The following is a 23099-nucleotide window of genomic DNA, read 5'->3' as shown; positions in this document are numbered from 1 at the left end:
TATTTATACATATGGGAGGAGGTGCCATATTGATTCCCTTAGACAGTACAGTATGAGGGTATAGCTTATTGTGTGCCCAGAACATTCCTTCTCTGTATATTTGTATTTATACATATGGGAGGAGGAGGTGCCATATTGATTCCCTTAGACAGTACAGTATGAGGCTATAGCTTATTGTGTGCCCAGAACATTCCTTCTCTGTAGTAATTTGTTTTTATACATATGGGAGGAGGAGGTGCCATATTGATTCCTTAGACAGTTACAGTATGAGGGTATAGCTTATTGTGTGCCCAGAACATTCCTTCTCTGTATATTTGTATTTATACATATGGGAGGAGGAGGTGCCATATTGATTCCCTTAGACAGTACAGTATGAGGCTATAGCTTATTGTGTGCCCAGAACATTCCTTCTCTGTATATTTGTTTTTATACATATGGGAGGAGGAGGTGCCATATTGATTCCCTTAGACAGTACAGTATGAGGGTATAGCTTATTGTGTGCCCAGAACATTCCTTCTCTGTATATTTGTATTTATACATATGGGAGGAGGAGGTGCCATATTGATTCCCTTAGACAGTACAGTATGAGGGTATAGCTTATTGTGTGCCCAGAACATTCCTTCTCTGTATATTTGTATTTATACATATGGGAGGAGGAGGTGCCATATTGATTCCCTTAGACAGTACAGTATGAGGGTATAGCTTATTGTGTGCCCAGAACATTCCTTCTCTGTATATTTGTATTTATACATATGGGAGGAGGGAGGTGCCATATTGTCACTTCATCAGAAAGACTCTCCGATTGGCTGGAAAATGCTGCAGATTAAGGTACGGCCCCAGCCTATGGCCTAGGTTGTATTTTAATCTCAGAACTACACGTTTATCAGCAGATAATTATATTTATACTCACAATAAAAAGTGTGACAATACCTTTGGGGGGAGTGCTGATGTACCAGATTAACATAAAATCCCCAACTCCCCGCAGAAGAATTTATTTAGCAGAATTGTTAAAGAACGTCTTTATGTAAATGTTACACAGTGAGGTCAGTGGCTCCGTGCTCAGAGCAGGGTCTGTTTTATTAGTAACAAATTTATATGGGAAATGTCATTCCCACTCTTATTATCATGTGGTGTAGTGACTACACAAACAACGAAGGGAACATCTGCTTCTCTCTTATCTCTTCCCACCTCCTCCTTCCACATTAACATGAAATATTATTTATAGTCTGTTATAGGCCTATCTTAATAGTAATCTAACAACAGAGTAGATAATGTGTGACTGTGGGATAGCAGGTATAGTAGGGAGAGATGTGTCTATAGTAACAGTGGATAATAGTCTCTGGGAAGGGAGTGTGACTGTGGGATAGCAGGTATAGTAGGGAGAGATGGTGCCTATAGTAACAGTGGATAATAGTCTCTGGGAAGGGAGTGTGACTGTGGGATAGCAGGTATAGTAGGGAGAGATGGTGCCTATAGTAACAGTGGATAATAGTCTCTGGGAAGGGAGTGTGACTGTGGGATAGCAGGTATAGTAGGGAGAGATGGTGCCTATAGTAACAGTGGATAATAGTCTCTGGGAAGGGAGTGTGACTGTGGGATAGCAGGTATAGTAGGGAGAGATGGTGTCTATAGTAACAGTGGATAATAGTCTCTGGGAAGGGAGTGTGACTGTGGGATAGCAGGTATAGTAGGGAGAGATGGTGTCTATAGTAACAGTGGATAATAGTCTCTGGGAAGGGAGTGTGACTGTGGGATAGCAGGTATAGTAGGGAGAGATGGTGTCTATAGTAACAGTGGATAATAGTCTCTGGGAAGGGAGTGTGACTGTGGGATAGCAGGTATAGTAGGGAGAGATGGTGCCTATAGTAACAGTGGATAATAGTCTCTGGGAAGGGAGTATGACTGTGGGATAGCAGGTATAGTAGGGAGAGATTTGTCTATAGTAACAGTGGGATAATAGTCTCTGGGAAGGGAGTGTGACTGTGAGATAGCAGGTATAGTAGGGAGAGATGGTGCCTATAGTAACAGTGGATAATAGTCTCTGGGAAGGGAGTGTGACTGTGGGATAGCAGGTATAGTAGGGAGAGATGGTGCCTATAGTAACAGTGGATAATAGTCTCTGGGAAGGGAGTGTGACTGTGGGATAGCAGGTATAGTAGGGAGAGATGGTGCCTATAGTAACAGTGGGATAATAGTCTCTGGGAAGGGAGTGTGACTGTGGGATAGCAGGTATAGTAGGGAGAGATGGTGCCTATAGTAACAGTGGATAATAGTCTCTGGGAAGGGAGTGTGATTGTGGGATAGCAGGTATAGTAGGGAGAGATGGTGCCTATAGTAACAGTGGATAATAGTCTCTGGGAAGGGAGTGTGACTGTGGGATAGCAGGTATAGTAGGGAGAGATGGTGTCTATAGTAACAGTGGATAATAGTCCTCTGGGAAGGGAGTGTGACTGTGGGATAGCAGGTATAGTAGGGAGAGATGGTGTCTATAGTAACAGTGGATAATAGTCTCTGGGAAGGGAGTGTGACTGTGGGATAGCAGGTATAGTAGGGAGAGATGGTGTCTATAGTAACAGTGGATAATAGTCTCTGGGAAGGGAGTGTGACTGTGGGATAGCAGGTATAATAGGGAGAGATGGTGTCTATAGTAACAGTGGATAATAGTCTCTGGGAAGGGAGTGTGACTGTGGGATAGCAGGTATAGTAGGGAGAGATGTGTCTATAGTAACAGTGGATAATAGTCTCTGGGAAGGGAGTGTGACTGTGGGATAGCAGGTATAGTAGGGAGAGATGGTGTCTATAGTAACAGTGGATAATAGTCTCTGGGAAGGGAGTGTGACTGTGGGATAGCAGGTATAGTAGGGAGAGATGTGTCTATAGTAACAGTGGATAATAGTCTCTGGGAAGGGAGTGTGACTGTGGGATAGCAGGTATAGTAGGGAGATGATAGATAACATATATATTATATAGTATATCGCATAACCTGTGCTCCATGTGTTGTTCTGGGGTCTGATCCAGTAGCAGAGCCTGTTGCCCCGTGTAGGTTACACATAGGTGAATGAATAGACTGATACACATTACAAATAAGTGTGGGAGGAAATCTATATTTGTTCCTTTTCTCCCTATTCAGAACACAATACACATCACAACAGCGACACAATAAACAATGAAAGTCTTTGCAGAAAGGAAGATGAAATGAAGGATTTACGTTACTGGGATCAATATTATCCAGTAAAATGAATACAGAACAAAATTCCATAAACAACACAACTCCGCACTGCAGCAACTGTACAACGTGTCGTGTAGAGGGTTAAATTCTTTATCCCCGAAACAAGAGGAGAATTTAACCCTTGGCATTAGCGAGAGTTCTAAGGACAAGAAGCGACTACAAATATCACTTCCCATCTCTTTAACAATTAGCAGAAAGTAAAAGTCAATCTTAGAGTCTAGTAACCCATGGCAACCCATACAGTGGGTGCTTTCAAATGTGTTTGCTCTGGGTTAGTCTTCCTCGTTGCTTGTCATTGTCTCTCTAGAATCTGCCCTGCACCCGACATGTGCTGAGAATATTGGGGTTTTTCTGGGGGGGAGGGGATTTCAGTAAGAAAGGTGTTAAAGGGACAGGGTGCGTGAGAGCCGCAGAGCTGACGATCATTAAATAAAGCAAGTAATGAATGTCAGGGAGAGAGACCCAATATCAATCACACCTGGGCACTTCACAAGACTTTTTTTTCATAAATTGATATATTGGGCCAATTTCTCAGTTGAACCATTAAGCAAGTCATTTATCTTCATGTGCCCTTGCCAGACACTCGGCCGAAAAGACACAAAGAGACGTCCCTCCCACCCCCCTTCCATTTCCACCCATTCTCTGTGACACTCTCATATCTACAAGCTGTAAGGCAAAGTTCTCCTTTAATAAAGGCTCTGGGTCAGACTGCTGTTCTGATGCTGAGTGTTTATTTACAGCCTATGCCATAAAGCGAGACAGTACTGCTGCTGCTGCCAGACAGGAAGTGGAGACAGTATCAGCCGAAACAAATGTATCATATATCAACTGCAGAAATAAATGCGAATAATTTTGGCAGGTGGAAATTCGCAGTGAATTTGCGTGTTTTTTGCCGCTGCCGAATAAATTTGCAAAACTGTGGGAAAAAATTGACGCGTCCAAAAAAAAATTTGGCGTGCGGCAAAATAATTCGGATAGAATTTTTCACCATTTTGCGAATTTTGCAAAAAAAAAAAGAACCACGAATTTTTTGTCGAAACGGGACAAATTTGCCCATCACTAGTAACGTCTCTCCTGCGGCCAGGACTCCATTTCCCACAATGCTTTGTACTTCTGTTATTCTACTTCCTGGAGGAGAACTGACTATGAATACAATGTTTCAGTGGTACATGCAGTCAGAACCAGCAGTTCACACAGAGACAAGTGGTGTGTGGGTCAAGAAATTCACAACCCTAACTCCCTCCCAACCTGCACCCCGTCCGGCCTGGCGTTTCCCCTCTTTTTAGAGACCTGCGCCTGCCCCGCCCCCAGTGACATCATGAAAGGGGTGGGCACAAGTCGATATATGTAGGGGCCAGAAGCTCAACCCGGACCCGCCCACGACCCGAAGATTTTGTGTAGGAACCAGCCCGAACCTCTAGGGGGTCCCACAGATTTCGGGCCGATCCGCAGATCACTAGCAGCTACTACTGTATATTAACCATTAACTTTCCAAATAACATTGAGAGTGTCTAATAATTGACAAATACAACTACTAAATTCATTAAAGGGAAGTTTACCTTTACCTTTTAGCCTATGGGGGACCGCCTACACTCAATCTGGAGTTGTTTGTTGGACTTTTGGGAAAAAAAATTTGTTTCTTTGTGAAAAAATTTGAGTTTTCAGGTTGATCCTATTCCCCCGAATTTAAAAAAATTTAATTTTTTAATAAATGAATTTTTTTTATTAATAAATTACACTTTTATAATTTAAGTTAAATTTTAATATGTTACAGAATGGTCGGTTCTAAGAAACTCTTCAACAGGCCTTTTTGTAGTTTTTGATTTATTTACCTTTTTCTATTGATTCACTCCAGTTTTAAAATGGGGGGGTCACTGACCCCATCTAAAAAACAAATGCTCTGTAAGGCTACAAATGTATTGTTACTTTTTATTCCTCATCTTTATATTCAGGCCTCTCCTATTCATATCCTAGTCTCTTGCTTAAAGCAATGCATGGTCGCTAGGGTAATTTGGACCCTAGCAACTGAAATTACAAACTGGAGAGCCGTTGATCAAAAATCTAAATAACTCAAAAACCACAAACAAAAAATAAAAACCAATTGCAAATTGTCTCAGAATATCCGTCTCTACATCCTACTAACAATTAATTTAAAGGTGAACAACCCCTTTAACTTCCTGTTCAGTCCCACTCCTGCTCATATTCCAGTCTCTCATTCAACCGCTGTCTGGTTGCTAGGGTAAACTGAGCCCTAGCAACCAAACCGCTGCTGTACTACCAAACTGGAGAGCTGCTCAAGATAAAACAAAAGAAAAAAAAAACACCATCTGCAACTTGTCTCTAAATATCAATGTCAATATAAAAAAGTTAATTTAAAGGTGAACAATCCCTTTAAATATATATATATAATTGCACAATAATTTCCTTTCCATACAATCTAAAAGGTACTTTATTTGCCCTTTAGAGTGGCCAGGGAGGTGGGATGCCCTAAATACTTGCTACGGAGCTTTTCCAGCTGAACTGCAACTCCCACTCTGCTCTGCTGTTAAACTGCACCCGACACTGTGAATTATATATAATATTATTATTATTATATAGAGTGGAAACAAAGCGCTGATGTAGTTGTTGCAGAGAGAGAGCGATTGCTTTTATCTCCCCCAGTTGTTACCTAATGTGCTGGCTAAGCACTCAGTGCATCTCATCTAAACGTTCCCCCGTTCCCACCAGCGTCTGGCCCTGTCGCAGCAAAATCGCCGCCTTCTCATCTCTTTCCAACTGCCGCCTCTTCAGCTGTCAGGGAATTATCAAGTAAATTCTTTAAATCAAGCTCTCGGGGGCTGCCGCACAGGAACGGCCAAACACAAGCCAGTGAATTAAAGGCCACACTAACAGAGATCATTAAATAACAATGAGAGGCGCCCCCTCCCCAATACTGAAATCATTGATTTGCGCCCGTCTCTTCCATTTGCTGCAAATAATGAAACCACTTTGTCTTGTTTTAAAGGAACAAAGGAACCCGGGAAACGTAGGATTTGTACAGACCAGACAAGATAAAAGTTCTTTTTTTCCCTAAAATAAAAACCCATTTCGATATTACTCACTGCTTGGAACTGCTGACGCACCTTATGTTGTTGTGCAGAAGCGACAAATTGTGCGAATTGACAAACGCAGGAGAGAGAGAGAGAGAGAGTGCGGCTAATGGGGAACTCGGAGACACTGGATGGTATTTTAAAAGATGCCAAATTAGATTCATGTTCCTCGTTTAACTCAAATTTTCCATTAGGGGTTTAGTCATTCCGACTGCGGCAAATTAGTAGCTCTGGGGGTGAATATTAAAGGGCCAAGATTGCTGGAACTATAGAGGGGTGACTGTTACCCCAATGTTTCTATATATCTGTAACCTTGTTATGAGCTAAGGGGGCCCAGTCTGAAGGTCAGTTAGGGGGAGATTTGGGGTGAGTGTTTATTTGTACCCTGGGTACCCCTGGAACTATAGCAGGGTGACACCCCAATGTTTCTATATATCTGTAACCTTGTTATGAGCTAAGGGGGCCCAGTCTGAAGGTCAGTTAGGGGGAGATTTGGGGTGAGTGTGTATTTGTACCCTGGGGACCCCTGGAACTATAGCAGGGTGACTGTTACCCCAATGTTTCTATATATCTTTAACCTTGTTATGAGCTAAGGGGGCCCAGTCTGAAGGTCAGTTAGGGGGAGATTTGGGGGTGAGTGCTTATTTGTACCCTGGGTACCCCTGGAACTATAGCAGGGTGACTGTTACCCCAATGTTTCTATATATCTGTAACCTTGTTATGAGCTAAGGGGGCCCAGTCTGAAGGCCAGTTAGGGGGAGATTTGGGGTGAGTGCTTATTTGTACCCTGGGTACCCCTGGAACTATAGCAGGGTGACACCCCAATGTTTCTATATATCTGTAACCTTGTTATGAGCTAAGGGGGCCCAGTCTGAAGGTCAGTTAGGGGGAGATTTGGGGTGAGTGATTATTTGTACCCTGGGTACCCCTGGAACTATAGTAGGGTGACTGTTACCCCAATGTTTCTATATATCTGTAACCTTGTTATGAGCTAAGGGGGCCCAGTCTGAAGGTCAGTTAGGGGGAGATTTGGGGTGAGTGATTATTTGTACCCTGGGTACCCCTGGAACTATAGTAGGGTGACTGTTACCCCAATGTTTCTATATATCTGTAACCTTGTTATGAGCTAAGGGGGCCCAGTCTGAAGGTCAGTTAGGGGGAGATTTGGGGTGAGTGTTTATTTGCACCCTGGGTACCCCTGGAACTATAGCAGGGTGACACCCCAATGTTTATATATATCTGTTACCTTGTTATGAGCTAAGGGGGCCCAGTCTGAAGGTCAGTTAGGGGGAGATTTGGGGTGAGTGTGTATTTGTGCCCTGGGTACCCCTGGAACTATAGCAGGGATAATTCAAGGGAACAATTTAGTACCTTTGTTGTTGAACGTATGCTGGGGTAAAATAAAATAAGAACCGTACTATGTTCCCAATCTTTTTTCCGTTTTTTCAAAGTTGATTCCCTGTTTTGAATTAGTGTAAATAATCAGGTCCAATGAATTACATTAACCCTTAGTAAGGATGTAGTTAATTTTGGCTAATGCTGTTCCCTCAGTATAATAACATTAAATCTCATATAAAGCTTTTCTGCTGCTCAAGGTTAGACTTTCCCTTTCCCTTTATTTTTCCGGCCTGGGAATCGGTGCCGCTGGTATAAAATTGAATCCGTCGTAACATTTCATGACAAATCCGATGGCTCTGAACTTTTTTTTAGAAATGTCATTAAACTTCTCTGTAATCTCTGCCTGCAGTATCGACAGATTTGGGATTTACAGGGAGGGATGTGGGCGCCGGGGGAATTCCTTTCGTTTCCATAAAAGAAAACCGTAAATAACCGCGGCACCTGCGTATAAATAAATATCACATCGCTGTAATGTCATTATTGGGCACCTTGCAGCCCGACAGAACAACTAAACTGCTTGCAGCAGGTCCATTATATACCTCCCAAAATTTTGGAAATAGAGAGGCAAAAAGTTTTGCCACACCCATTTTTGTGGCCACACCCCCAATTTACCATATTCATTTTACAAAATTTGGCAAGTTATGAAAGTTTGAAAATAATTCTGTGGTTTTTTTTTTGTGTTATTTCAGTTTTGCCAATGAAGGTGAATTGCCCTTTAAGCTTCAAGTCACAGTTTCCCCAAGAGACCTGATTATTCTAAATTGTTTCAATTGTTTCTTTGTTTATCTTAAATTGTTACAAATGTATCTAAGTGCAGCTGCCACATCTGGGCTCTCTTAAAAAAGCTGTTTACGTTTTAGCAACGTTGTATCATTTCTGGCTGTTCAGTGCAGGAGATCGAAGTCAGGGCATTTCAGTAACAATCCGGGACTGCGGGTTGAGCTGTCAAAATCGCGGGAGGTATGCCATTATAGAGAGTCAGCTTTGCAGGTCCTGTTACACCCCAACTGCCATGCCCACATATCTTCTTCCACCCCCTATGGAATGATACATAGGGACAGAAATTGACTTACATAAGAACCCCATGGCCGTTCCCTTTTAGCATTAGGAAGGCACAATAATTGTTTGCAGAGAGGTAGACGGATTCCTGGGAAATAAAAGCATCAGGAATTATAGCAACTGATTTTGTCTCTTACACGGCTGAACTTTATGTGCTCGGAACTAAGCAACGACGGTGCATTTGGCATATTAAGAGATCTCCCATCATCTGCCTGATTTTATTTGCACCCATTGTGCCCCCATTATGTTTACTATGGCAACAGTTCTGACCTACATCGCCCAACTATAGCAATCAGCAAATACCCTGCACTGCTGGTCCTGACTACAAGTCACACTGAAACAATGCAGCCGTAGTTAGCGCTCCTCCAGGGAGGACAACAATTCCCATAATGCCTTGCATTCTCTGTAATTAGCAGAGCAGAGAAGGAGACTCAGACATGGGTGCAAGGAATCGTGAGGACGGGAGAGTAGGGTGGGGGAGATGCGACTGCTGCTGAATTGTTTCAGTGGTACATGGACTCAGAACTTATATCATATAGTAGAATTGCTGACTAATTTTTTCCAGGGAGAAAAATTATGTAACAAAACATCACGTTATTTTAGGCACAAATTATTTTTTTTGCTTTGATTTTAGTATCCAATTAACACTTTGAGCCCACACATTAATAAAACCATGATTAAAACATCAGTCCTTCCCGTCCCCCCACACAACTACAAAGTGCCAATTGCCTCCCTCATTCATTAAAATCTCCCCAAATGCTTTGAATTAGCTATACTTAGTTCTATGGCATAGAGGCATAGCCTGGCCCTCAAAACAAAATAGATTAAGGGATAAGGATGGGGGGGTGTAATGTAGAGTTGTCCAACCAGCAGGCCTCCAGGTGTTGGTAAGGTAAACTATAATTTCCAGCATCCCCCAGTCTAGACATCCCAAAGGTGTATACTGAAAATATCAGTTACAGTTGTTACACAATATAAAGTGCACTTTCCATTAGGATCAAATCCTCATGAACCAATGTCCATCCCTTCTTGACTATGTATTGTCCATCTTCCCTCCCTTCTTGACTATCTACTGTCCATCAACTTCCCTTCCTTCTTGACTATCTACTGTCCATCAACTTCCCTCCCTTCTTGACTATCTACTGCCCATCAACTTCCCTTCCTTCTTGACTATCTACTGTCCATCAACTTCCCTCCTTTCTTGACTATCTACTGTCCATCAACTTCCCTTCCTTCTTGACTATCTACTGCCCATCAACATCACTCCCTTCTTGACTATGTACTGTCCATCAACTTCCCTTCCTTCTTGACTATCTACTGCCCATCAACTTCCCTTCCTTCTTGACTATCTACTGCCCATCAACTTCCCTTCCTTCTTGACTATCTACTGTCCATCAACTTCCCTCCCTTCTTGACTATCTACTGTCCATCAACTTCCCTTCCTTCTTGACTATCTACTGTCCATCAACTTCCTTCCTTCTTGACTATCTACTGCCCATCAACATCACTCCCTTCTTGACTATGTACTGTCCATCAACTTCCCTTCCTTCTTGACTATCTACTGCCCATCAACATCACTCCCTTGAATATGTAATGTCCATCAAATTCCCTTCCTTCTTGACTACCTAGCCCATCAATTTCCCCCCCTTCTTGAATGTTCTGGCCACCAACCTCTTTTCCTTCTTCACTGTGCGCTGCCCACCAGCATAGCTCGCCACTTAAATGGATGACCACCAATTTTACTTCCCCCATTCCTGCCCACCACCTTATCATTTCTACTGTGTTTGCTTATCACCTCTCTTCCATCATGACTGTATGCAGCCACCAACTTCCCTCCATTGTTTACTATGTGCTGCCAATATTTTCTCTCCTTTCTTCACTCTGCCCTACCAATCAACTTCCCTTCATTCATTACAATATGTTGCCCACTAACTCCCTCCTTCTTCATCATCCCACCAGCTTCCCTGCCTTACTTACTGTTCTCACCAGCTTCCATACCAACAAGAGCTGAAATTGTGAAGTTTGGACCTCCAATAACTACCCAGCTGGACCCAATAACATGGCGGTTCTGCTAAAATCAACAGAAGTCAACATTCTTTGCATCTCTACCTCATGTCTTTGAGCCAAGTGCTGCAGAAGAAACAGCTTTTCATGGGTCAGAAAACTATTCCATGGTCAACTTTGTGGCACCCCTAAAGCTGATGGCATCTAGTCTGACTGTTCTGCACGTAACTGATAGAGAGAAATACCGAGACATTGTGCTTTTGTTTTTCATCCCCCCCCCCTCCACAAATTAGTGCTGAAGTGAAGTGTCTCTGTCAATTCTCTGTATCTAATCAGCTACATCGCCCCATTCTCCAGCACTGGTCATACGTGGGGCTGTGAGAAGACGAAACAAGGAATGTGCTGAGCGGGGGGTGGTGGGAGCTTGCGACTGGGATGGGGGGCCTGGGGGTGTGGGGTCCCCTGAGGCAGCAACCCAGTGGGCCCAGGACCCCCCCAGTCCGACGCTGCTTGTCTGGGGTACTTTTCTTCTCAACACCACCTTATGGTTGTATTTTTGGAAGAAGAGATAAAAGACAACTAGGATCATTGAAGTATTTCAATTCTGGTTCTGTCTAGCGTTACAATGTTCCAGTTCTGGCGCTCTCTCCCTCCCCTCCAGCCACTGACAAACAAAAGCAAAATAAAATCGGAATAATTTTAAAGGCCCGCAACTCACTAACAGGATTGAAAATGCCACGTTCAGCCAATAAACCCCTAATTTATGGACTGGGAACACGTTTCAGGCTGATAAAATGATATAAATCAATGTCAAGCGTTGCCACATCAGTGAGTTTTTCCACGGCAGAATATTTACTGGCTCCGTTTCAGAACTATAACAATAAAGCGACTCAAATATCATCTTAACCGGCACCTCTCCTGCTCCAAAATGTTCCAATAAACCATTATTGATCCCACAGAAAACCCATTGTCTGTGCCGACTACCAAATCCTCCTCTGCAGTCTCAGCAGCTTTGCAGGCTCCTCGCTGGTTTTCACACCAAATTACAGATATTTTTTTTTTTCCGACGTTCCCATAATTTACTCAACCTGAATTTCCTTTGATCTGGAATAGCCGTGAGGAATCAGAACCTGCATTATAAGGCGATCACTCACACATTTATCTATGGAAATATTCAATTGCAGAATTCCAGCTTAGAAAGTGATACGGCGAGTGTGAAAGTGATACAAATATTTTATTCCTGGAGTCATTTCTTACAATTTCTGTTTCATTCCCTGTACAAGTAGACGGTTATATTGGAATAGGACAGCCCAATACATAGAGCCATACAGAATAATATAGTCTTTTAGTTGCCTTTGTCGCCAGTGAGCCCAGTTAGCCCAGTACATAACTTGCCATTATTTATCTTTATGCCTTGAACTGCCAGTCAAATCAAATACAAATCAAGTAGTAATAATTCTAGGACATTTTAACCCTAAGTAAATCAGCTTTCAATATTGCCTTTAGGGCCACTATCTAACTAGTAACTAGTCCTGCCAACTAGTAATGGGCCCATGGTCGAACTGGGCTGGGGGACACCGGGAAAAAACCTGATGGGCCCCACCAACCCTGACCCACTCCCTGGCCAGAACACCCTGGGCGCTGCCCCCTGACCTCCCCACATGGCCCTGATTGCGCCCAAAAAAAGTATAAAGTACATGCGGGGGGTGGACGCGGGTTTCGGGACTTGGGCTAGGGGAGGTGGAGGGGGTTGCAGCTGAGGAAGTGGGGTTCCAGGATGGTGGAGTTGGAGTTGGGGCTCGGGGCCCTGGGGAGTGCAACAGGCCCCAGATTCAGCAGCCCCAGTGGGCTCCATATCCCCTAGTCCATTGCTGAATGGCTCCCAATGAAAAAATCCCCTTGCACACACACTCACTCCCCTAATCCATCCCAGCCATGTCCAAATTATACTGTAATTTACCCCAGCCTTGCCCCTTTCTTAAGCATTTCCAGCTCAGGGTCCCCCTCCATCCTGGGCCCCTGGAGAGAGCAGCGAATTGGGACTAAGACTGGGCTGGCCCAACAATCGCCCAAGACCCAGCTCAGGAGTAATAGGTCAAACCTGCCCAACCCATGGATCCAATGGGTTTCCGACCAACTCACCCCAACATTTTCCAACACCCACATCCCAACTACCACTTACCTGTCTATAGAAAAAACACCCACAAATCTGGGTATTTGTACCTGGCACAGATGCCCAATAGGGGACACACGTGGGCCCCCTACCTGCGCTCATCTAACACGGGCAGAACAAATTGCAATTAACTCAACACTCAATACCTGACAACACTCTGTGATTAGTGTGCGGGGTGAGGCGTAGGGACTTACTGTAACATCTCTATATTTTATATATAGGGAGTACATTATTCTCTACTTATTCTCTGTATATTGTCAAAAGGATCTGCGTTTTCCTGGATTCGTTTTCCAGCTGGGAGCAACAGAAGAAAAAAAAAAATGTCACCAAACTTAAACATAACCTTTCAAGTGTCAGCGATATTAACCCGAGTCCCAGGGAAGAGGCTGCTCAGAAGACGACTCGCCTTTGTTCCCATTAGAAAATGCTCTCATGCTGAGCAACGCTTTGATGTGACATTCTTTACAGGCCACTTTGTCTTCCGTTGTGGCACCGGCGCTCCCTCCTTGTACTTTTCTACTCACCCGCTGACATTTACACAAACACCCCTGGGGTTACACCCTCCCCACCAACCAAGGTCTCGTTACCTGTGCTCCATCTCACGGATAGAGAGGATGACCCCCGACGTAGAGGACCGTTGCTGGATGGAGGCCAGGAAAGTAAATTCGCTTTTATTCCTAAATAACTGGATGACTTTCTCGCTCATGTGCGGCGCCGCGTGGATCTCTCGCTGCCCATCTGCAAAACCAAAGGGGGAAATAAGGAGGTGGGTTAAAATGGAACAATATAGGAACATCAGTCATATCACAGTGGGATCCAGATGCATTTAGGGCCAGGTCACACGTGGCGTTTTTACGTTGCGTTTTTAAAAACGTACAGCCGAGCATAAATACACACATAATGAAGCCCAATTTAATAAACAGTGAATAAAGTACCCCCTCTTGTAAAATATAAGGATATTATAAGTTACCGAGGAGTTTCATGACCATATAAAAGTACGAGGCCGAAGGTCATGGAACTCCGAGGTAACTTCTAATATCCTCATATTTTACAACTGGGGGTACTTTATTTATTATAATACACAAATTTCAGTGAGTCATGTGACAGAAATGACATCAGAACTCACCGTTTATAACTGATGACATCAGAACTCACCGTTTATAACTGATGACATCAGAACTCACTGTTTATAACGATATCATTTACAAGATATTCATGGCTTTTGTGTATTATAATGGAATACGCACTATACCAATTCCCACTGGGCGTTTGCGAACCAACATCCGCCACAAGACGCCAGTGTTTTCGTTTTTAAGCAGAGACGCCAATACGCCAAGGAAACGACATATTATTATTTGGAAATACACTTGGCCAAAATATGCCGTGTATTTTCAACATGGCGGCCAAACTCTCGCGCGATGGATTTCGCATTTACGCCACTGTATTATGTTGCGTATTGACGAGCAGTACGGCTACATTCTGCATGTAAATTGCTTTCCACTTTCACAGAAATGTACTAAAATTCTTCTGAGTGGAGTCATGGGGAATGAGAAAAAACAGAAATGCATGTTGGGAAAAGAAAACGACAGGCTGAAAACCCATATTATCATGCGTTCGTGGTTTCATTGGCGTATTTACGCGTTTTTTACGCGTTTACGTGTTTTTAAAAACGCAATGTGTGACCTTGCCCTTAAGGCCAATGTAGAGGCTCTTCTCCTTACACAACACCCTATTACCGGTCTTGGAATGGGGCCTGATTCCTTGGTCCAGTGGAGAAGAAAATCAGACTTGGGAAAGAGCTTAATATTAGGCAGAAAACAATTCCACTTTATGGCTATTTTATACCGTCTCTTTAATTTTGTTTTTTTCTTTTTATACGGAAGCATTCCGTGGCCTATCACTAATCTGCAAAGCCCTCGTCCCTTTATAACGGTCATTAATTATACAGTTGGTACATTCTGCTTTGCCGACAAGACTAGGAATGGGTTTCAATTCAGCCAAAATGTATTAATGGCTCCCTATGGCTGGCGGCTGCCTTGAAATGTTGCATTGCACCTGCCTGCGTCTACAATTAAAGGGGTACGTCCCCCTCATTATCCAGCTGAGCTTATGTGCCCTTTCATAAGAATTCTGTGCAATGAGCTTCAGCACATAAGCTCAGCTGTATAATGAGGGGGATGTACCCCTTTAATTGCAGGCGGGTACTAGTTGATAAGCACATTAAAGGCGACGCAAACCCCAAAATACAATCTTGTCTATTGACAGAGAATATCATTCTAAGCCATGCCCCGATATACATTCATAAAAATATTCAATGGTTTCAAGATTATTTGTAAATGTAACTGCAATTGAAAGCAGTGCCTGTCTCTCCATGGGGCAAATTCACTAAGATTCGTAGTTACTTCGCCGCACTTCGCCACACTTCGCCAGGCGTAGTTTCGCCAGCGCTTCGCAAATTCACTAAAATCCGAAGTTGCGCTCAGGGGTAGCGTAAGGTTGCGAAGCTGCGCTAGCGTTGATTCGCTAAGTGAAGCGAAGTTACGCTAGCGAAGGCTAATTTGCATACGGCGCCAAATTCAAATTTCAATGGAGGAATACGTATCAGCACTACAAATGCCTAGAAAACCTTCAAAACATCAAATAAAAATTTTATTTTGCCCTACACATGTGCCCACTGTCTAGGTAAGTTGCCATGAGTCAGGAAATGTAGGGGGAAGGAGGGGAGCCCCAAAAAAAATTTCGATCTTTTTCAGCCTATCAGCCATCATGTAGAAAACACGCCAGCGTTTTTTGGGACTTAGAAAAAATTTTGACTTTTTTTGAAGCAATCCCTATCTACTCTATTGCGCTTCGCCAGGTCTGAGGTGGCGAAGGAAGTCTGGCGTAAAAGGTAGCGTTCAGTACACTGCATGCGTTAGTGAATTTGCGTAGTTACGTCGCTAGCGAAACTTCGCCAGGCGTAAGGGTGCGACGTAACACTAGCGAAACTACGCCGGCGTTCGTTAGTGAATTTGCGCAGTAACGAAAATGCCAAACGCTAGCGAAGTAACGCTAGCGTTCGGCGCTTAGTAAATTTGCCCCCATGTTTCTGTCCATTGCAACAATATATCAGTAGTCAAGCTTATGTGATACACTGTTTCCTTTAATAGTAATTGTTACAAATTAAAACTATTGATGTTTAATAGTTCTTATGTACTAGGCAATATTTTGGGGGTATATTGCCTCCCTTTTTTTTTTTTTGGCAGGACATGTGCCTCTTTAATGCAAACCCCTGGAAAATTCGATTGCAACACCTTTTTCCTTTGAAATAAATTCATTTTCATTCTCCTGATAAATATCCGGCACACAGAGAACCTGATTAAAGAGCAGTTGGTTAGAGGACCATATGTTGGGCACTTGTGCCAGGATCCAGTTCAATTATTTAGTGACGCCCCCCCCCCCACTGTATGTTATCAGCACCCGCACATCCGGCCGAGTCTTCTGCTGATACAGACGCGATGCCTTTCAAAATTATTAACTTTTACTGCCACAGTTTGACGCCGGCGTCTCTGCTTCTGATGTGACCGTTTTCGTGGAGACTGCAGATGCCCGACGCTCCCTCCACGGCGACTGCAATGGGCTGACATATGGGCAGCAGGCAGGACACTCGTACTGATTTAATGATTCCAGAAACGGGCTGCCAAATGTGTGAAACTGCAGCTGTCATGAACTAAAACTCCCAACATTCTCAGCTTGACAGCACTGAGTTATAGCGATGCTACTCGCCTCAATTAATTGGCTGAAACCTTCTGCAACAATACACAGGGATCCTGTAAGGGGTGAGTAAGTACCCAGTGTAGTAAATCAGCACTCACCCCAAATCTCCCCCTAACTGGCCTTCAGACTGGGCCCCCTTAGCTCATAACAAGGTTACAGATATATAGAAACATTGGGGTGTCACCCTGCTATAGTTCCAGGGGTACCCAGGGTACAAATAAACACTCACCCCAAATCTCCCCCTAACTGACCTTCAGACTGAGCCCCCTTAGCTCATAACAAGGTTACAGATATATAGAAACATTGGGGTAACAGTCACCCTGCTATAGTTCCAGGGGTACCCAGGGTACAAATAAGCACTCACCCCAAATCTCCCCCTAACTGACCTTCAGACTGGAACCCCTTAGCTCATAACAAGGTTACAGATATATAGAAACATTGGGGTGTCACCCTGCTATAGTTCCAGGGGTACCCAGGGTACAAATAAACACTCACCCCAAATTTCCCCCTAACTGACCTTCAGACTGAGCCCCCTTAGCTCATAACAAGGTTACAGATATATAGAAACATTGGGATGTCACCCTGCTATAGTTCCAGGGGTACCCAGGGTACAAATAAACACTCACCCCAAATTTCCCCCTAACTGACCTTCAGACTGAGCCCCCTTAGCTCATAACAAGGTTACAGATATATAGAAACATTGGGGTAACAGTCACCCTGCTATAGTTCCAGGGGTACCCAGGGTACAAATAAGCACTCACCCCAAATCTCCCACTAACTGGCCTTCAGACTGGGCCCCCTTAGCTCATAACAAGGTTACAGATATATAGAAACATTGGGGTGTCACCCTGCTATAGTTCCAGGGGTACCCAGGGTACAAATAAACACTCACCCCAAATCTCCCCCTAACTGACCTTCAGACTGAGCCCCCTTAGCTCATAACAAGGTTACAGATATATAGAAACATTGGGGTAACAGTCACCCTGCTATAGTTCCAGGGGTACCCAGGGTACAAATAAGCACTCACCCCAAATCTCCCCCTAACTGACCTTCAGACTGGAACCCCTTAGCTCATAACAAGGTTACAGATATATAGAAACATTGGGGTGTCACCCTGCTATAGTTCCAGGGGTACCCAGGGTACAAATAAACACTCACCCCAAATCTCCCCCTAACTGACCTTCAGACTGGGCCCCCTTAGCTCATAACAAGGTTACAGATATATAGAAACATTGGGGTAACAGCATTTTGAGTAGGAGACATTTACGTGGCATCTCTTCGGCTCAATGTTCCTCCAGAAATAAGTACAAATGACGCCCTTTCATTAGACGCAATGATGACAACTTGTCCATAACAGCGAGACAATAAGTTTCATGACCTGAGCCTTTTAGCGGATGATCAGTCTTCTCCCACGTTACCTCCAAATGGCTGAAATCCTGCCTAAAATGCTCTAAATTACATAGTTCTGCATCTTGGGTTTTTCGTGAGCAGATTCCCCACCTCCAGGGGTGATTATCCTGTAAAGAAAGGGTTTCTGGTTACACTTTCCTCTTCAAAGTCATTTCCAGTATTTGTCCCTGATCACAGACTGAAGACTTTCAGATTGCGGATTCGCATTTCTGAGCCACGGAGAAACATCTCAGACTCTTGCGTCTCGATGAACTGGAAAGGTGCAGTCTGGAGTTCTAGTTGTACCAGACTCTGTAATAACCCCAAGGCTTTTTATTATTTTCTTCTAGAGACACTAATGTATTATAAATGAAAAGCTCAGCCATGCTTGTCAAAAGGCAAACTTGTCCTTTAATAGATGTGAATAGGGATGTAGCGAACTGCCGCTTTGGTGTTCGCGAACGCCGTTCGCGAACACCGGCAAAAAATGCGAACGTTCGCGGACAGTTCGCGAACTTCGAACACCCGCTAAAATCGTTCGATTCGAACGATCGAAGGATTTTAATCATTCGATCGAATGCTTTTCATTCGATCGAATGCTTACAATCGTTCGAACGAATGGAAATCGTTCGATTTTTAGCGGTCGAAGGAATTCGAATGGTCGAACGACTTGTGTTCGGCGGACGCGAACGGTCGAAGTTCGCGCGAACTAGTTCGCAGCAGAACAGTTCGCTACATCCCTAGATGTGAAGGGAAAATCTTTCCAAACTTTTGCACAGTCTGAATTCTTATTTAACCCATTCATTTTCATGCAGTTCTAGAGAGTTCCTGGCATTTATTAAGGACAAATAAATTCGCCAAGCGCAAATGTTCGTTGAATTTACGTGTTTCATCCCCGGCAAATAAATTCGCAAAATTCCCATGAAAATTCAGTGGCATCAAAAAATTTTGGACAAGTCGTTTGCGTCAAAACCGTTGTGCGTCAACACTTTTCGGACGCCCATTGACTTGGGCGTTAAAATTGACGGAGGCATCAATTTTCTAATTCGAATTTCACGGGAGAAATTCGCCCATCACTAGTTATTAGTTTAGGATTCAACAAACTCGGCGCTCAATGAATGGGATGTGAAAGTGAGATTTCAAGGCCGGCAGAATGGAAATGAATCTGAGAATCTCATAAAGTCACTGCTGAGTCACCAGCCAATATTCCAAATGCCAAGTTAAATCATAAACTCATAATATCATCTTGTCCCGAGCAAATGTAGCAGCAAATGTAGAACGACTCAGAGCGAGAGAGGAAAAGGCAAAGAACAAGTGACATAATGGGTTCAAATCTGAACTTTTCCTTTGAATTCTCTGTAAGAGAGGAAATATGTGTTTTCTACTGCTCTTTCTTCTGTCTCTCATCCCCTCTCCTTTCCTTTTCTATTCCCCCAACTGTTTGGCCTTACTCTCCCCCATCCTCCCTCTTCTCTCCCCTTCTATATTTCTCCTCTCCCCCATTTGTCTCTCTACTCCCTAACCCCCTTTCCCTTCTCTCCTTCAGTCGCTCATCCCCTCTCCTTTCCTTTTCTATTACCCCAACTGTTTGGCCTGACTCTCCCCCATCCTCCCTCTTCTCTCCCCTTCTATATTTCTCCTCTCCCCCATTTGTCTCTCTACTCCCTAACCCCCTTTCCCTTCTCTCCTTCTGTCTCTCATCCCCTCTCCTTTCCTTTTCTCCCCCAAATGTTTGGCCTTACTCTCCCCATCCTCCCTCTTCTCTCTCCTCTTCTATATTTCTCCTCTCCCCCATTTGTCTCTCTACTCCCTAACCCCCTTTCCCTTCTCTCCTTCTGTCTCTCATCCCCTCTCCTTTTCTTTTCTCCCCCAACTGTTTGGCCTTACTCTCCCCCATCCTCCCTCTTCTCTCCCCTTCTATATTTCTCCTCTCCCCCATTTGTCTCTTTACTCTCTAACCCCCTTTCCCTTCTCTCCTTCTGTCTCTCGCCCCCTCTCCTTTCCTTTTCTCCCCCAACTGTTTGGCCTTACTCTCCCCCATCCTCCCTCTTCTCTCCCCTTCTATATTTCTCCTCTCCCCCATTTGTCTCTCTACTCCCTAACCCCCTTTCCCTTCTCTCCTTCTGTCTCTCATCCCCTCTCCTTTCCTTTTCTCCCCCAAATGTTTGGCCTTACTCTCCCCATCCTCCCTCTTCTCTCTCCTCTTCTATATTTCTCCTCTCCCCCATTTGTCTCTCTACTCCCTAACCCCCTTTCCCTTCTCTCCTTCTGTCTCTCATCCCCTCTCCTTTTCTTTTCTCCCCCAACTGTTTGGCCTTACTCTCCCCCATCCTCCCTCTTCTCTCCCCTTCTATATTTCTCCTCTCCCCCATTTGTCTCTTTACTCTCTAACCCCCTTTCCCTTCTCTCCTTCTGTCTCTCACCCCCTCTCCTTTCCTTTTCTCCCCCAACTGTTTGGCCTTACTCTCCCCCATCCTCCCTCTTCTCTCCCCTTCTATATTTCTCCTCTCCCCCATTTGTCTCTCTACTCCCTAACCCCCTTTCCCTTCTCTCCTTCTGTCTCTCATCCCCTCTCCTTTCCTTTTCTCCCCAACTGTTTGGCCTTACACTCCCCCATCCTCCCTCTTCTCTCCTTTTCTCCCCTTCTATATTTCTCCTCTCCCCCATTTGTCTCTCTACTCCCTAACCCCCTTTCCCTTCTCTCCTTCTGTCTCTCATCCCCTCTCCTTTCCTTTTCTCCCCCAAATGTTTGGCCTTACTCTCCCCATCCTCCCTCTTCTCTCTCCTCTTCTATATTTCTCCTCTCCCCCATTTGTCTCTCTACTCCCTAACCCCCTTTCCCTTCTCTCCTTCTGTCTCTCATCCCCTCTCCTTTTCTTTTCTCCCCCAACTGTTTGGCCTTACTCTCCCCCATCCTCCCTCTTCTCTCCCCTTCTATATTTCTCCTCTCCCCCATTTGTCTCTTTACTCTCTAACCCCCTTTCCCTTCTCTCCTTCTGTCTCTCACCCCCTCTCCTTTCCTTTTCTCCCCCAACTGTTTGGCCTTACTCTCCCCCATCCTCCCTCTTCTCTCCCCTTCTATATTTCTCATCTCCCCCATTTGTCTCTCTACTCCCTAACCCCCTTTCCCTTCTCTCCTTCTGTCTCTCATCCCCTCTCCTTTCCTTTTCTCCCCAACTGTTTGGCCTTACTCTCCCCCATCCTCCCTCTTCTCTCCCCTTCTATATTTCTCCAATTCTAGAACCCAGTCATTACCCAGTGTTTGTTTATAAAGGGAGAATGAATTGTGCCGCAACGCTTTGCACTTGTTTCTATCATTTGTATTGAGTATAATGATCTAATCAGTCACACTGGTGCCAGATGTCATATATAATAATGTCTCCTCAGTAATAATCATCTCCAGGATTTATTCCTCTCATCAGCCACTCACAAGACAGATCATTTCATCTCATCGATTAATGACTAGTCGTGTTGAGCTTTCCATTCCATATGATACATTATACATACAGGTAAATCTGTTACCTGGGACTTTCACTGTGATTCAGGCACTGATTTGGTACATTACATGCTCCATGTAACACTTTATGAAACTACAACTCCCAAAATACCCAGAAGGAACCCACCAACAAAACCCAAGAGAAAGTGTAAGTACAGAAAATCCAGTTTGTTCAACAGAAGCTGCTGGAGAGGTTTAGGGCCCTTTATTGAAGGTAGAAAACATCAAGACAAAGGTTTTATATTGGGAGTGTAAATGATACGGGACGTCTGTTGTGCAGAATCTCAGAGGTCTTTATAAAAGGAGCAATCAGACAAAAAGCACATTAAATTAATGAATTCCACCAGAGGTCGGTAAATCACCTGTTTCACCTTGAGGAAGAAAGAGGGTCCATAGGAACATTATCCAATTGTACTGTACAATAAATATATGAATAATTATGCTTGAATTGTATTAACATTTAATGCTATTTAGTTTCATTTAAAATTACACAAATGTACATAAGCTTGTGCCTTTATATGAACCCCCTCAGTGACTTCTAATATCCTTATCATTTACAGTAGGGGGTACATTATCCCTTATAATACATGAGTGATACTCAGAGTTCCCTGTATAACTCAGCCTGCAGCCTTGTGCCCTTATATGGTCACAGAACAACCCCTCAGTGACTTCTAATATCCTTATCATTTACAGTAGGGGGTACATTATCCCTTATAATACATGAGTGATACTCAGAGTTCCCTGTATAACTCAGCCTGCAGCCTTGTGCCTTTATATGGTCACAGAACAACCCCTCAGTGACTTCTAATATCCTTATCATTTACAGTAGGGGGTACATTATCCCTTATAATACATGAGTGATACTCACAGTTCCCTGTATAACTCAGCCTGCAGCCTTGTGCCTTTATATGGTCACAGAACAACCCCTCAGTGACTTCTAATATCCTTATCATTTACAGTAGGGGGTACATTATCCCTTATAATACATGAGTGATACTCAGAGTTCCCTGTATAACTCAGCCTGCAGCCTTGTGCCTTTATATGGTCACAGGATCCCTCAGTGACTTCTAATATCCTTATCATTTACAGTAGGGGGTACATTATCCCTTATAATACATGAGTGATACTCAGAGTTCCCTGTATAACTCAGCCTGCAGCCTTGTGCCTTTATATGGTCACAGAACAACCCCTCAGTGACTTCTAATATCCTTATCATTTACAGTAGGGGGTACATTATCCCTTATAATACATGAGTGATACTCAGAGTTCCCTGTATAACTCAGTCTGCAGCCTTGTGACTTTATATGGTCACAGAACAACCCCTCAGTGACTTCTAATATCCTTATCATTTACAGTAGGGGTACATTATCCCTTATAATACATGAGTGATACTCAGAGTTCCCTGTATAACTCAGCCTGCAGCCTTGTGCCTTTATATGGTCACAGAACAACCCCTCAGTGACTTCTAATATCCTTATCATTTACAGTAGGGGGTACATTATCCCT

At 43.8% G+C, this 23099-nt stretch overlaps 1 protein-coding gene across 7 annotated transcripts in view; it reads right to left on the bottom strand.

Moving 5' to 3' along the window:
• nell1.L (neural EGFL like 1 L homeolog) overlaps window positions 1–23099 on the bottom strand; it is a 318833-nt gene that overhangs the window by 235158 nt on the left and 60576 nt on the right. For all 7 annotated transcript variants that reach the window (XM_041589242.1, XM_041589240.1, XM_041589241.1 and 4 more), the window contains 1 exon segment: window positions 13540–13690. In XM_041589242.1, coding sequence (XP_041445176.1) covers window positions 13540–13690 — 151 coding nt within the window.

The sequence above is a fragment of the Xenopus laevis genome, chromosome 4L (assembly GCF_017654675.1).
Source record: "Xenopus laevis strain J_2021 chromosome 4L, Xenopus_laevis_v10.1, whole genome shotgun sequence".
NCBI classification, from domain to species: Eukaryota; Metazoa; Chordata; class Amphibia; order Anura; family Pipidae; genus Xenopus; species Xenopus laevis.
The sequence above is the reverse complement of the archived record's forward strand: the minus strand, read 5'-3'. Positions and strand labels throughout refer to the sequence as shown.